General features: G+C 35.2%; 1 protein-coding gene across 2 annotated transcripts; it reads left to right on the top strand.

Moving 5' to 3' along the window:
* Positions 1 to 4,722: 4,722 nt before the first annotated feature.
* On the top strand, positions 4,723 to 9,849 carry LOC107781176 (sugar transport protein 5-like). 2 transcript variants are annotated; one of them, XM_016601839.2, is made up of 5 exons: positions 4,723 to 5,062; positions 5,687 to 6,012; positions 6,196 to 6,385; positions 8,383 to 8,810; positions 9,277 to 9,849. In XM_016601839.2, the coding sequence occupies exons 1-5, from the start codon at positions 4,924 to 4,926 to the stop codon at positions 9,697 to 9,699; spliced, it is 1,506 nt and encodes a 501-aa protein (XP_016457325.1). In that variant the 5' UTR covers positions 4,723 to 4,923; the 3' UTR covers positions 9,700 to 9,849. The 2 variants fall into 2 exon arrangements, with proteins under 2 accessions (XP_016457325.1, XP_016457324.1); XM_016601838.2 differs by having other exon boundaries at positions 8,365 to 8,810.
* The last annotated feature ends 6,381 nt before the right edge of the window (positions 9,850 to 16,230 follow it).

Genomic DNA, 16,230 nt, shown 5'->3' with positions numbered 1-16,230 from the left:
CTACCAACAACATTTGCGTATGGTACCTTTGACATATACTCTCGTTCAGCTTCATCCATTGGCGACATAGTAGTACTTAGCTTAAAATGGGAAGCAAGTGGAGTACTAACTGGCTTAGTCTTATCATCTATGCCAAAACGTTGAAGTACTCTCTTCAAATATTCCTTTTGAGATAAATAGAGTTTCTTTGAACGTCTATCTCTAATTATCTCCATGCCAAGAATTTTCTTTGCCTCACCCAAATCCTTCATCTCGAACTCCTTCTTCAGTTGAATCTTCAACTTATCAATTTCTTCCGAATTCTTGGAAGCTATCAACATATCATCAACATATAGGAGAAGATATACAAAGGAACCATCTTTAAGCTTGTGTAAATACACACAATGATCGTATTTGCTTCTCTTGTACCCTTGCCGCAACATAAACTCGTCAAATCGCTTGTACCATTGTCTAGAAGATTGTTTCAATCCGTACAACGATTTTTCAAGTTTGCACACCATATTTTCTTTTCCAGCAACTTTGAATCCTTCTGGCTGAGTCATGTAGATTTCCTCCTCCAAGTTTCCATGTAAAAACGCAGTTTTTACATCCATCTGAACTAGTTCCAAATCCAATTGTGCTACCAAAGCCAACATAATTCTAATGGAGGAATGTTTTACAACTGGAGAAAACACTTCATTGTAATCAATTCCCTCCTTTTGAGCATATCCTTTGGCCACCAATCTTGCTTTGTAGCGAACATCTACTTGGTTAGGAAATCCTTCCTTCTTTGCAAATACCCATTTGCACCCAATTGCTTTCTTTCCCTTCGGGAGATTGGCCAATCTCCATGTATGATTCTGATGAAGGGACTGTATTTCATCATTCATGGCAATCCTCCACTTATCTTCTTCTGAACTTTGGACAGCGTCTTTATAAGTAGTAGGAACATCATCAGCTACAATTGAGGTTGCACAAGCAACCGTCTCTATGAGACGAACAGGTTTCGTTATTGTTCTTTTTGGCCTGTTGGTTGCTATTGATTCAAGTTGTTGTTGAGATTCCTGAGTTGGAATCTCCTCTACTGGCTCTCCTTCCAGAGGGTAATCTTCATTTGTTTCCTCCTCTGCTTCTTGTGTAGGAAAAATAAATTTTCCCTCAAACTCCACCTGCTTAGAAGCACCTTCATTTTGTTTGGTATCTTCTGTTACCTTATTTACCATAGCAAATTCATCAAAGGTAACATCTCTGCTGAATATTACTTTCTTTGTCATAGGGCACCATAAGCGATATCCTTTGACTCCAGAAGTAATTCCCATAAAAATAGCCTTCTTTGCCCTTGGATCCAATTTTGACTCCGTCACATGATAATATGCAGTTGAGCCAAACACGTGCAAAGAGTTATAATCTACAGCAGGTTTTCCGTACCATTTTTCAAATGGTGTTTTGCCATCAATAGCAGCAGATGGTAGACGATTAATGAGGTGACATGCATATGTAATTGCCTCAGCCCAAAATTCTTTGCCCAAGCCAGCATTGGACAACATACACCGTACCTTCTCCAGCAAGGTCCGGTTCATACGTTCTGCCACTCCATTCTGTTGTGGTGTATGTCTAACAGTGAAGTGTCGGACGATGCCATCATTTTCACAGACCTTATTGAAATGATCATTTTTGTATTCACCTCCATTGTCTGTGCGAATACACTTGATCCTCCTGCCTGTTTGATTCTCCACCATCGTCTTCCATTTGAGAAAAATTTCCAGCACTTCATCTTTGTTTTTCATTGTATACACTCACATTCTTCGAGAAAAATCATCAACAAAGGTTACAAAATAGTGCTTCCCACCCAATGAAGGTGTTTTGGAAGGACCCCAAACATCAGAGTGTACATAATCCAAAATGCCTTTAGTATTATGGATCGCTGTACCAAATTTAACCCTTGTCTGTTTCCCTTTGACACAATGCTCACAAAACTCCAAGTTGCAAGCCTTTAATCCTTTTAACAATCCTTGATCTGATAGAGTTTTCAAGGATTTTCCTCCAGCATGTCCCAAGCGCATGTGCCATAGCTTGGTTGCTTCTGCCTCTTTGTCGTCACTGGATGTTACTGTCGCTGTCCCAATAACTGTACTGCCACGATAGCGGTACATATTATTATTCTTCCGATTAGCCTTCATTACCACTAGTGCACCGGAGCATACTCTCATCACTCCATTTTCTGCAATGATTTTGAACCCTTTTGATTCTAGGGCTCCCACAGAGATGAGATTCTTCTTCAAATCCGGTACATATCGAACATCTATCAATGTTCTGATCATTCCATCATGGTTCCTTAATCGTATTGAACCAATGCCATATGAGGTAAGAGGGCTGTTATCCGCTGTGTGGATGACTCCATATTCTCCTTCTTGAAATTCCATGAACCAGTCCCTATTGGGACACATATGATAGCTACAAGCCGAGTCCATCAACCATATGTCTGATGATGTTGATGACTCTGTTGTAACTAATGAGAAGTCTGAATCATCACAATCAGCTACATTTGAATCCATAATGGCCTTTCCATTGTTATGTTTGGCCTTATTCTTCAACTTCGGACAGTCTTTCTTCCAGTGCCCTTTTTCTCGACAAAAGGCACATTCATCTTTGCTGGGTCTGGATCTTGACTTGGATCTTCCCTTCTTTGTCCTCGTTTGATTTTGAGGACGACCCCTCACAAACAGTATTTCTCCTTCTCCGCCCTTCTGTTTTTCTCGCTTTCTTTGTTCATAGCTGTACAAAGCTGAACAAACTTCTCTGAGAGAAATTTCGTCATTTCCATGGAGTAGAGTAGTTTCAAGGTGCTCGTACTCATCAGGAAGTGACGCCAACAACATTAAGGCCAAGTCACCATCATCATAAGTTGTATCCATATTTTGCAAATCTGTGACCAACTTATTGAAACTGGTGATATGTTCATTCATCGTGGTACCAGGAACATAGGTGAAGTGAAACAGTCTCTTCTTCATGTACAATTTATTTTGACTGTTTTTCTTCAAAAATTTATCCTCCAGTGCTTTCCATAATTTACTTGCAGAAGTTTCCTTTGTGTATGGATATTTCTGCTCTCTAGCAAGGCAGGATCGAATGGTACCGCAAGCAACACGGTTGATAATTCTCCAATCTTCTTCTCCAATAACATCTGGTTTCTTTTCTTCAATGGCCAGATCTAGCCCTTGTTGAAAAAGAACATCTAGAACTTCGCCTTGCCACATCCCAAAATGTCCGGACCCGTCAAAAATTTCTACCGCAAATTTCGCATTTGACACAATTCTTGTCATAAGCGAAGATGCCAATGATGACGTATTGTTGACACTTGATGTAGATTCTTCTTGTTTATTGTCCCCCATATTTGACACAAATATTATTTAATAGCTGACGACACAAATCAAGATTATTTCCTTTCTGATGTAGAAGATCAGACTAAGCTGCAACTACAGAGCATACTCAGACAGAACCTTGACTCAGTTACCAAGATAAATCTTTTCTGATGTGGAAGATCAGACTATGCTGCAACCACAGAGCATACTTAGACAGTACCTTGGCTCTGATACCAATTGTTGCGGAAGCCAAATGTATAGAGTGTGAATAAGTCACAACTACTATACCAAAAATTATGACAACCACCAAATAATAAATAAGACAATAAAGCAATAATAAAGGGAACACCAGAATTTACGAGGTTCGGCTAATTTTGCCTACTCCTCGGACACAACCAAATATTTTATTCCACTCCAAAAATACAAGTGAAATAATACTAAAGAGAGAAGATACAAATGCCTTAAACAGATGAGAAGGCAAATGAGAGGTGTGTTTCAATCCTAAACATTAGGCCTTCTTTTATAGGGGAAAAATCCCTTCCAAACTTAACTCCCAACCAATGTGGGACTTTGGCATTTTGCCAAACTTCAACATTAACAAGGAGCTAATTTCAACAAGTTTAGGATCAGAGTTTTGCTAAGTAGTAATCTCTAGAGCCAGGAAATATTTTACTACTGCAGAAAAAATTATTATTGGGAAGGAATAATTGCTTCAAGCCAAGTGACAGAGTCACTATTGTTTATATGGATAAATTCGTCCCACCATCATTTTTCTGTGTAAGTGGACATCTCCAAATTCAGAACTTTTTCCGCTTGTGCATCTTCTTCTGTTATTCAGCAACTCACTAAATCTCTCTCGCATTAACTTTAAATTTTCCGCTTATCCTTCTTTTTTTTTTCTTTTTTTTTTTTTTATTCAGAAAATGGATAATTGTCCTAATCACATTAATTCATTGAAGTGCATTAGCCTCAACTAAAATTCAAGTTGCTGCACTTTTTGTTGCTTTCCGACTGTTCCTGAACCTATGCAGGAGCATGAGTTTTGCTAACTTTTATTCCTCTGGATTAAACTCAACAACTAACTAAATTTTTATTGCTCTTTATTTTTTTTCCTTCAGAAATTTTATAATTAACCTAACCCCATTCATCGCAAATAATATTCCAAATGTTGGACCATTAAGCATGGTCAAGAGCACTGGATATTTCGAGAAGAATTAAAAAATATGCTAAATTTAGTCTTTACTCCTCTTACCTACCCTTCTCTTGCAGTTCTGCTGCGTACTAATTAAACAAACAGAAGAGGAAATGCAGAGAACTAAAACTCACCAGAAATTCCTTCATCGCTTCCATTTATAACAATGTTTAAAACGTCAAGATACTTATAACTAGTTCATTAACTTATTGACCTAGATGGCACATGTTCTGTTTCTATACGCCATTAATTAGCAACTTCTTACTTTTAGTGGATAACTTTGTGTTCATATATATGTGAAACTACTCACTCCGTAGACTATATATAGGAAATATAATTAAACTCTGTAAGACATTGTTTTCAATCTCTTCAAGTAGCTGAGAAGCAAAAATGGCAATTGAGGGCATGTCTGTTGAGGGACAAGATAGCGATAACCGCTTTAATGGGAAGATAACATTCGCTGTTGTCATCACTAGCATTGTTGCTGCATCAGGTGGCCTCATTTTTGGATTTGACATTGGAATTTCAGGTAAGTGTTTACTTTTTCAATTTTTTTTTTTATTCCACTCCAATTTTTGTGTTAGGGGTCTAGCTCATGATCAACAGTGTTTCTTATGAAAACGTCTGTATGAAGGAGGATTAATTATCATTTGATTTGACTTTCTATACAGAGTATATATAAAATTTACACTATTATTGTATGTTGAAGTAATTTGTTTTATTTTCCGTCTTACTAATTTCACTTTTTATGGTTGGGTACCTGTAATTATCTTTTAGAGTGTAAAAATTTATGTACTCTCTGTATAGAAGTTAACTCATCATATTTAACTTTTACATAGTACTAGTGTAACACTATAAAGTCATACTAAACTCTAAAATAACTATAGATTATCCATATTCAAGGAAAGAGAAGAGACATTTTCATTTCAGGTAAACAGCTTTCCAGGAAATTATAGGAACAACTGTCTTGACGTTGTGTCATTCCTTTGTGAACTAGAGTATCATCCTGATATATATATAAACTAAATTAAAAAAAAATGAGTGTACATAAAGAGAACTGACCATTTCCAATACGGACTCGTAATTTCTATGCTGTGTAAGCCATATATATTCACAAATACTCAATCCCTTTAATTTTATTTGTACACATCAGGAGGAGTGACAACAATGAAGCCATTCCTTGAAAAGTTCTTCCCATCAATTTTGAAGAAAGCAGCATTATCCGGTGCTGAAACAAACGTGTATTGTGTGTACGACAGCGAGGTTTTAACAGCGTTTACTTCATCACTCTACATTGCTGGCTTGGTGGCGTCTCTCGTAGCTGGTCGCCTCACGGAAGCCATAGGACGGAGAAACATAATGGTAGTAGGAGGCTGCACTTTCTTTGCTGGTGCTGCAATGAATGGTGCTGCTCAAAATATTTCTATGCTCATTTTGGGCCGCATTTTGCTAGGCTTTGGTGTTGGCTTTACTAACCAGGTAGCGAAAGATAGAGTTTATAGTAAATTGGAAAATTAACACTTGTTAAACAAAGTGGGGTGAGAATATTATGCGTTTTAGGCCTCTTCCCCAGCCTACTCTTTCTAGACACAATCCTGTCTTTCCGTGAACTAAATATGTAGTAATTTAACTTTCTTTTTAATTATATGTATCACTTTGAAGGCTACTCCTGTATATCTCTCAGAAATGGCACCTTCAAAATGGCGTGGTGCATTCAGCACAGGCTTCCAATTCTTCATAGGCCTTGGTGTTGTTACTGCGAATTGCATAAACTATGCCACCTCTAAGCTCAGCTGGGGATGGCGCCTCTCCCTCGGCCTGGCCGTTGTTCCAGCCGCGACAATGACCATAGGTGCACTTCTCATTTATTTTTGTTCATTTCCTCTTTTACATATAATAGTGGCATCTGGACCAACTTGTTCGCACCTCAACTATTTCGCTGCCCATATGGTATTTTCCATGAGTACAAGGAACCGTGTATATGTTGCACTTAGCGTTTTTTAATTAGAGAGAGCTTCATTTATAGCCCATCGGGCAAAACAAATTCCAACCGGTAGCCCACAAATTGACTCATACAAGTTATAGCCTAAAAATAATGACAAGCGCTAGCCGTCGCCTCCCATCCCTATCTTTCTTCCTTACTGTCTTTCTTCTTCTCTCTCACGCCGTCAATTTTATGCCACACTCCTACTGTCCTTTTTGTTCTTCTCAATGTCATGATTGGTACCATTGCTTTTACTTCTTCCTTAGCTAACCAAAAACAAAATCACCCTCCAAAACAAGAACAACACCAACAAGAACAAGGTTACTCACAAAATCACTCACAACAACAACAAGAGCAACAACCCACTAAACTCACCAGATCTCCTTCTATTCTTCAACGCATCAAATCCATAAATTTCTATAACTATAGATCTCAAGAACCTGTTAAAGACTACAACTTTGACCATCCCCATAATCAAGAAACCACTTTTGAACCACAAACACATTACATTTTCGAACCAGCTCCAGAACATAGTACCGTAGTACCAGAATCTACCTAGTATATTTTTTTTTTCAATTTCAATTTTGTGCTGGTTTTTCTAAATTCCATTAGTTTGTGTTTTGTGACATAATTAATTGATTGATTCACAATTTTTACTGTTTTTATAATATTGTGGTTACCATTTTTGGTGACTGTGAGGCCATGGATGTCGGTGTCCTCGTCGTTGAAGAAGCAACTCTGCCAACCACGACTCTCATGGTCTTGTCTTCTTTCTCTGATTTTCTCTTATAGTTTCTTTGAATATGAAATTAATATTTTGAAGATCTTTGCCTGAAACTTTAAAACTCCGGCAATCTTGTTACCATTTTCGGCAACTGTGAGGTCGTGGATGCCGGTGGCTGGTCTCTTAATGAGAGGAAGATGAGAGGAGATAACTATGCATAAAGTTAAAATATATACAAATAGACTGTCACTATACAAAAATTATACAAAATAGACTATCATTATACAATTTGTATACAATAGATATACAAAAATAGACTGTCATTATACAGAAAATATACAAAATTGACTGTTACTATACAAAAAATATACAAAATAGACTGTCACTATACAAAATAGACTGTTACTATACAAAAAATATATAAAATAGACTGTCACTATACAAAATAGACTGTTACTATACGAAAACTATACTACAAAATAGACTGTCACTATGCAAAAAATATACAAAATAGAATGTTATTATACAAAAAATATACAAAATAGACATTTCGTATATGACATGCATTACATATTTCATTCAATTCTTAGCTAATATTATTAGATCCAGAAGTACAAAATACAATTTAAAAAGGCAAAAAAGGGTTGCTCTATCGCGCCAAGTAGGGGTCAAACTTGTGACCTTCAACTTAGGAAATACACACCCTATCCACTGAGCTACAGGCACTTGTGTTGTCATGCACGTTCCTTTCGGCTACTATATGCAATATGTTTGGGGAAGGGCCATTTTTTGTAAGTGGCCCAAAACATGGGCAATTAAAATTTTGAGGGGCTATAGAAGGTAATTTTCTCTTTTAATTTCTCCAGAAATTTGAACCACGATTCTTCATAAAAAACAATGAATCTTTACACAAATAGCCGGCCATATTTACTGTTTATCTTTTTAGCCATGTACATAGAAAATATATTAATTATACACAACTATACCTATATAATACATGAACTATGCATATATTATAACTCTACCAGCTAATTTTAGTTTAAGCGGTTGGATGGACGGCTATTTGAGTTAATTCTTCTATTTATTATGCTGCATTGACACTAAGTCACACTTTTGGGTGCAGGTGCCCTTCTCATTTCAGACACACCTAGCAGCCTAGTTGAGCGTGGAAAATTGGAGCAGGCAAAACAATCTCTAGCAAAAGTTCGAGGAACCAATAACAACACTGAAATTGAAGCTGAGTTAGCTGATCTTATTAAATCATGTGAAATTGCAAGAGCTTCAAAGGAAGAGCCTTTTGTAACAATCTTTAAAAGACAACATCGGCCTCATTTGGTCATGTCCATTGCCATTCCATTTTTCCAGCAAATGACTGGGATTAATATCATTGCATTCTACGCCCCTGTTCTTTTTCGATCAGTCGGTTTTGGGAATAACTCGGCTCTACTCGGTGCTGTTATACTTGGATTAGTCAATCTTGGTTCAATCCTTGTCTCTACTGGTATTGTTGATCGCTTTGGTCGGAGATTTCTCTTCATACTGGGTGGAGTACAAATGCTCTTTTGCCAGGTGCGTGCTTAACTAATAGCCAACTGAGACAACGTGTTATGCACCCAAATATCCAAGATAAAACTCAAGCAATAATTAGTTGATGAGTTAATATGTTTTGTGCATCGATAGTGTATAAATTGTTTACATCATCAGATTAAATTGGCTTACAACAATATGTAATTTTTCATAACAAGTCAGATAAGGTAACCTGAAAAATAGAGTAATAACCTACTATAACCATGTATACAAGTTAAATTCTTAGAGAGTCTCAACTTCTATAAGCTGACGATGTATTGTTTTGTTGCACTATCAAGTTAAAGTGACATGTAATAACATATAAGTGCCAGCTTTTAACAAATTTGATATGGTAAAAAATAGAGTAGATATAAAATTATACTTGTATCAGAAAAATATTTGTACCGCCAGTGTGTATAACTTAGATGATCCTTATGCTAATTACATGATTGGCTTAATGTTGGTGAAGGTAGCAATTGCTTCTACACTTGCAGCTTCAATTGGTGAAAATGGAAGCAAACACATAACCAAGCAATATGCTGCCTTAGTACTTGCCCTGATGTGCATCTATGGTGCTGGTTTTGGTTGGTCATGGGGTCCTCTAAGTTGGCTCATTCCAAGCGAAATATTTGCGATAAACATTCGATCAACGGGGCAGAGCATAAGTGTGGCTATGAACTTTGCAACCACATTCGTTCTGTCTCAAACATTTTTGGCAATGCTTTGTCACTTCAAGTATGGGGCTTTCTTATTCTTTGCTGGTTGGATTGCTGTTATGACCATTTTTATAGTGATGTTTATGCCAGAGACCAAAGGTGTTGCTTTGAATTCCATGCATCAAGTGTGGGAGCGGCACTGGTTTTGGGGTAGATATGTTAAAGATCAGAGCTAGTGCCGCAACAGAGTGAGCAAAGAAGTTGAATGGATTATACAAAAGTTTTATAATGTTAGATGCTTCTGTGATCTACAAAGAGGAATTTTATCATATGTGGATCATGATAAAGACATAGTAATTAAGTAAATAAAAGTGGTTTTTTGACTAACAGATAAAACTTTATATTTGCAATAAGATTAACTTAGTATTTGCTAAATATTACTATTCACTTACTATTTCTTTTTATAACCGGTGTATCCAATTCTTTAAAATGTTCGTGATCATCCTTGATAATAAATGTATTATAAGGAAAGTAATATATTTATTATTAAAAAAATATACTCCATGTATTATAAGGAAAGTAGTATTCCATTGATTTTACTCTATATAGATTTAGGTTATTCATATACAAAGTGCAAGAACAGACTTAGTGCAGAAATATTAAAAGGCATCGAAGATTTGTAACCTTCTTTTTTTTTTTTTTTTTTTTGCTTGATGGTCATTTCGAAGAAATGAAAGAGTGAATACTGAACCCCTTCGATGTTTTGAATTATCCAGGTTTTGGGTTAGATATGTTAAAGATCAGCCCTAGTCCCTAAACGAAATGCAAGAATTCACTACGATTTACCGAAAAGATAAATTTATGCATATAGCATGTAAAGTTCTTAGCTATTTTTAGATCCAGACAAATTCTTTTTTATTTATTTATTTATGAAGAGGAAGATTTTATCATTACTAGGTACGATTATTACACGGTAGGTACAACATGACTATCTAAAACACTATAAGGTTCCCAAGCATGACCAAATTATTGAAGTAGTAATAAACTTAGAGGTCGTTTGGTAGAGTACATTAGAGAAAATAATGCATGCATTAGCTTTGAGTATTATTAGTAAAATCTTGTTTGGTATACTTTTTCAACATATGTATAACTAATACAAGTATTAGTTATACATCATATTTGGTAATATCCTATGTATAGTTAATGCATAGTAAACCATGGTATTAGCAATACCAAGGCTATTAATGCATGCATTAGCATGGTTAAAGGCCAAATTATCCTTAAAGTCCTTTAAAGCTAAAGAATATGGAGGGCATTTTTGTAAACAAACAATTTTCTTAAAAATTATGCATTGGATTTTAATTTTTAATATACCACACCAAACAATGGATAAGAAATAACCTCTACATAGCTAATACTTACATTACTAACTCATGCATTACTAATCATTGCATTATTAATATACATTATTCAGCATTATTTTTATACACCCTACGACCTCTTAGTAATAGTAACTCCATTCTTGTCTAAGAGCCAAGTCATTCATATAAAGTGCAAGAAAAGAATTGAACATTGATTAATTCAAATTCGTAATATGTAGAGTCCATTAAAGTGGGAACCGCTTTTTTTTTTCATTCCAAATACTCAAATCGAATATCTCCAGTTAAAAAAAAAAAGAGAACATATCCATCCCACCATGACCCTTCTGGTGATCAGGCCCCAAATTTTTTTAAGAAAATATTAAGCATTTCTAAAGTAGAACAATTAAATATTTTGTATATAAAAAAAAAGGATTATATTTATCATTAGAAAATGAGTAATAAACTTTTAAACTCCATTTTTATTCGTTTTTTGTTTTTTCTCGGGTTTTCATCATTGTAACAAGTATATATATTGAAACATCAAAAAATATTTTAATATAAAATTATCAACTTCTTGAATCAAGCTCTATTACCTAAGATCAATAGTGTCACATGAAAGATTAAATAGTTTATCTAAAAAACTACTAAAAATTTTACTCTCAAAAACCTAGAAAATTTTACTTCAAGTAAAAACATATAAGAATTTTTTACAAAAATAAAGTCTCCCAGTAAAATTTGACTTTAGGCCGTCAAACTTGTTGAGCCGTAGGGTCGTTCTTATTTTGACAACCTCAGTTACACTAGCTGTGACCTTCGAGAAAAGGTCAAAAAATACATGAATTTGTGAGTCTTCACATAGTCAATCAAAGCTAACTGCAGCCATCAACAAGTGGTGACAGTCAACTATTTAAAGAGACCAATTTTGAAGAAGAGTAAGCTCTCTGACCGCTATCTCGGCTTTCAAAACCCCAATAAATGACATAGTCCCACAAAAATAATATATTACAACTTACAATCAATTCGGTACTCATAAATATAAAGATCAGCTAAGTTTCAGAATGTGGACCTTTAATTGGGCATCAAATTTAATTGCACAATATCTATGGCATGTTGTATATTGCTAGATAAGCCACTGGTCATGTCTTCTTATAAGGACCCAAAGACATGCATTTCATAATGTCTCGAGTAAAAAACTGTTCCGTGTATGTCACGACTTAATAATATATATTAGAAATACTCGTACTCGAAAAATTTCTCAGGATTAAAAATGTTTCTTCTTCCGATCCCCATCACCCTTTTATAAGTTTGTTGAATAAAACATAAGTTGACACATAGGCGGATCTAGGATTTGATGGCTATGAGTGTGACTATTTTAATACAAACCGACAACTAGTGAAGGAGATCTAATTAGGGTGTAAATTCAATCGATTCGATCCGTTTTTAAATTAATTCGGTTGGGTTTGATCCATTTTGAATTAATTCAATTCAGTTTAAAAGATCTCTTTATGCATAAATGAATATGTGATACGCCCCGTCAACCTACATGTAGATGATAAATATTACGTCTTTGGTGCATCACTCTATTTTTTATTTTATTTTTTGAAATTAATAAAATAACATTAGATGGATAAAATAGAAAATAATTAAACTTCCAACCAAATAAAATTTGAAGATCCAGAAAAGTCAAAGGAAGCAAATATACAATTTAAAAATAAATAATAAAATGGCATTGTATTAAAAAAGTGAATAACAAAGATAAAGAAAAAAAAATAAATTAAGAGAAGGAGAATCTATATGTATATATATTAAAGCAAGAAAGTTACCATATATAATTGACATTATGGTTAAGTCAAGTGGCAAGCTAATAAATATCAATAGTTTATGGTAACTTTATTCTATATTTGACTATTTTAGTTAAATACAAATATATATATATATATATATATATATATATATATATATATATATATATATTAATATTTGAATTAAAAGATAATTTTGAATTTATAGATAACGTACTAAAATTCGAATTTAAATTTAAATTAAAATTTATCTTTTTTTATCATGTTATCATACTTAATTCGATTAATGATCATATGCAATCATGTTAGGAATTTTTGTTATTTTTTATAATTATTTAAATACTACTTATCCTCTAGCAAAAAAAAAACTACTCCATATAACTATAAAACTCTTTCACATTTAAAATCTTATAAGTATAGTTCTTTGAAATACTGTAGCTAGATTTGAATAAAATGAAATTCTTTTAAAATAAATATAATATATAAGGTACACGTCTATGTTTATCTAAATAACAAAAAGAGTTTATAAAACTAAATAAAAGTTTACTTACATATATAATAAAGTAAACATACATGCTAGAGAAAGAAACATCACAAAATCAGTCAATATTAAAAAAATAAAGTTGTTTCTTTTTTCTTCTTGAAGAACATTTGTTTGAAGAGTCAATTTGCATAAATGGACATCAAACAAATAACAAAACTTTGGCTATACAATTGCTATCATTAATTTTAATTTAGCACATTCAAGGAATTGAAGGGTATAAGCTGAAACCCTTTCATTTAGCTGTAGTCAAGCCAGTATTGCAAGGGTATAATATTTTTTTCGTTGAAGAATATTAGTTTTGAATCATTAGATTATGCGAAACGTTTTTTTTTCAAACAAAACAAGAGATAAATTGGTTTCTAATTGATAGTTTCTATAGCGACTTTTAAGTGTAACAAAGAGTATATATAAAGAAAAAATTGGTATAACGTGATATATATTTTTTAAAATGTAAATAAATTATTTCGATTTTTTTTTGTCATCACTTGCTTTTAAATTGAATTCTGTGTTTCCGAGGCCTTGAAAACCTCATTTAGCATTATCTCGATTTGCGTGCACAGTCGGGGCACATAGCCGGAAAGCTTATACGTGAAAATTTGTGAAAAATAATAAATTTTGACTATAAAATGAATAAATTTGACTTCGGTCAACGTTTTGGGTAAACGGACCCGGACCCGTGATTTGACGGTCCCGGAGGGTCCGTAGGAAAATATGGGACTTGGGCTTATGCCCGGAATCAAATTCCGAGGTCCCAAGCCCGGAAAATGAATTTTTAAAGAAAATTATTTTCTGAAATTGTTTAAAGGAATTTGAAATGAATTTCGATTAGAACATGTTGGTATCGGGCCCGTATTTTTGTTCCTGCACCCGGTATAGGTCTTATATATGATTTAAGATGATTTTGTGGAGTTTGGTAAGAAACGGAATCCGTTTGACGTGATTCAGACCGTAAATACAAAGTTTGATGCTTTAAGAAGTTTTGAAATATTTCATTGATTTTGAGATTTAATTCGTTGTTATTGAGGTTATTTTGGCAATTTGATCGCACGGATAAGTTTGTATGATATTATTGAGTTAGTACGTATGTTTGATTTTGAGCCCCGAGGGTTCGGGTGTGTTTTGGATGTGTTTCGGAAGGTTTTTGGAACTCAAAAGGTTGCAGGTTTCTGCTGTTCAGTGCCCAGGGATTTTACTCTTCGCGTTCGCGTGGTCCCTCTCGCGAACGCGTAAGGCAAATTTCCCAGGTGCCAGATTTCTTCTTCGCGAACGCGAAGCTTGAGACGCGAACGCGAGGCTGAGGGGGGAATACCCTTTGCGAACGCGTCCATGCACTTGCGAACGCGTAAGGTTAAGGTCTGGGAAGGGATCACCATTTTGTGCATTGCGAACGCGGCCACTGGCCCGCGAACACGTAGGCTTGAGGAGCCAAAGCTCCGCGAACGCGAGCCATCTTCCGCGAACGCGAAGGTCTGTCAGACCTAACTCATCACGAACGCGATGAGCTTATCGCGAACGCGATGAGCTTATCGCGAACGCGATGACCAATTTCGTCCAGTTATTTTAAGTTTCAAAAACAGAATGCATATGGAATTTTCATTATTTTTCACAAACTTCATCTTCTCCACAACTCTTGGGCGATTTTTGAAGAAGAAATTCACCATAGCTTCATAGATATGTAATCCTAAGCTCGTTTTCTTCCATTTTTATCAACACCCACTAGATTTCTAGGCCTAAAACATGTGATTAAGGGTAGAAAATTAGGGATTTGGGTAGAGTTAGGGCTTTTTGATTATTTGGGAATTTGACCTCGTTTTGGGGTCGAATTTGAAAATAAATTATATATTTGGACTCGTGGGTGAATGAGTGATTGGGTTTTGGTCCGAACCTCGTGTTTTGACCAAGCGGGCCCCGGGTCAATTTTTGGATTTTCAGGAAGAATGATTAGAAAGCTATAATTAAGTATTGGAATTGGATTGTTTAACATTTATTGATGTTATTAAGTCGATTATGTCTACATACAATTGATTTGGAGCCGAATTCGAAAGGAAAAGCGGTGTTTGAGGATTGAGTTGACCGTGGAAGTTCGAGGTAAGTGTTTGGTCTAACCTTAGCTTGAGGGATTAGGATTTGTGTCCTATTTGCTATTTGCTTCTTGTTGAGTACGACGTATAGGCATGGTGACGAGTATCTATACGTTGGTGTCAAGCATGACCGTCGGTCATATATTGTGATTTTCATGACTTCGTTGTATTATTCATGCCTTGGTGAAGATTTCTATTTGTTGTGTATTGCTGTGGAAAGAATTATGACCTATGAACATTGAGGAGCGTTGGCTACAGTTGTGAAGTGAATTGTGAAGTAAAAGTGAGAAAGAGAAGAGATCATTATGTTGCCCCCCTTGCTGGGCTATTGTTGAGTTGTGGTTCCCTTGCATTGTGTTCTTAATTGATATTACAGATATTTAGGTTGATGATTCTTTGTGTTAGGTGTTATAACAAGCTTAGTTATAAATAAGGTAGTTAGGTATTGTAATAAGTTTGGTTATAGCTGAGGTAGTTAGATGTTGTAACGAGTTTGGTTATAGCTGAGGTAGTTAGGTTTTGTAATAAGTTTGGTTATAGCTAAGGTAGTTAGATGTTGTACCAAGTTTGGTTATAGCTATTTCTCCCTTGTCGGGATATTGTTTGTTGATATTATTGTTCCCTTGCCGGGATTTCTTATGATTATTGTTGGCTTGTACATGGGAGCGGTTGGTATGCCTACCACAAGATATAATAAAATGGGAGCGGGTGGTACGTCTACCACAAAATATAATAAAATGGGAGCGGGTGGTACGCCTACCACAAGATATAATTAAATGGGAGCGGGTGGTACGCCTAACACAAGATATAATAAAATGAGAGCGGGTGGTACGCCTACCACGAGATAAATGAAATGGGAATGAGTGGCACGCCTGCCACGAGATATAATGAAATGGGAGCGGATGGCACGTCTGGCACGGGATATAACGAAATGGAAACGGGTGGCACGCCTGCCACGAGATACAGGAAATGGGATCGG

This window comes from Nicotiana tabacum, chromosome 16 (assembly GCF_000715075.1).
Source record: "Nicotiana tabacum cultivar K326 chromosome 16, ASM71507v2, whole genome shotgun sequence".
Lineage (NCBI taxonomy): Eukaryota > Viridiplantae > Streptophyta > Magnoliopsida > Solanales > Solanaceae > Nicotiana > Nicotiana tabacum.
This window is presented reverse-complemented; position numbering and strand designations above follow the sequence as displayed.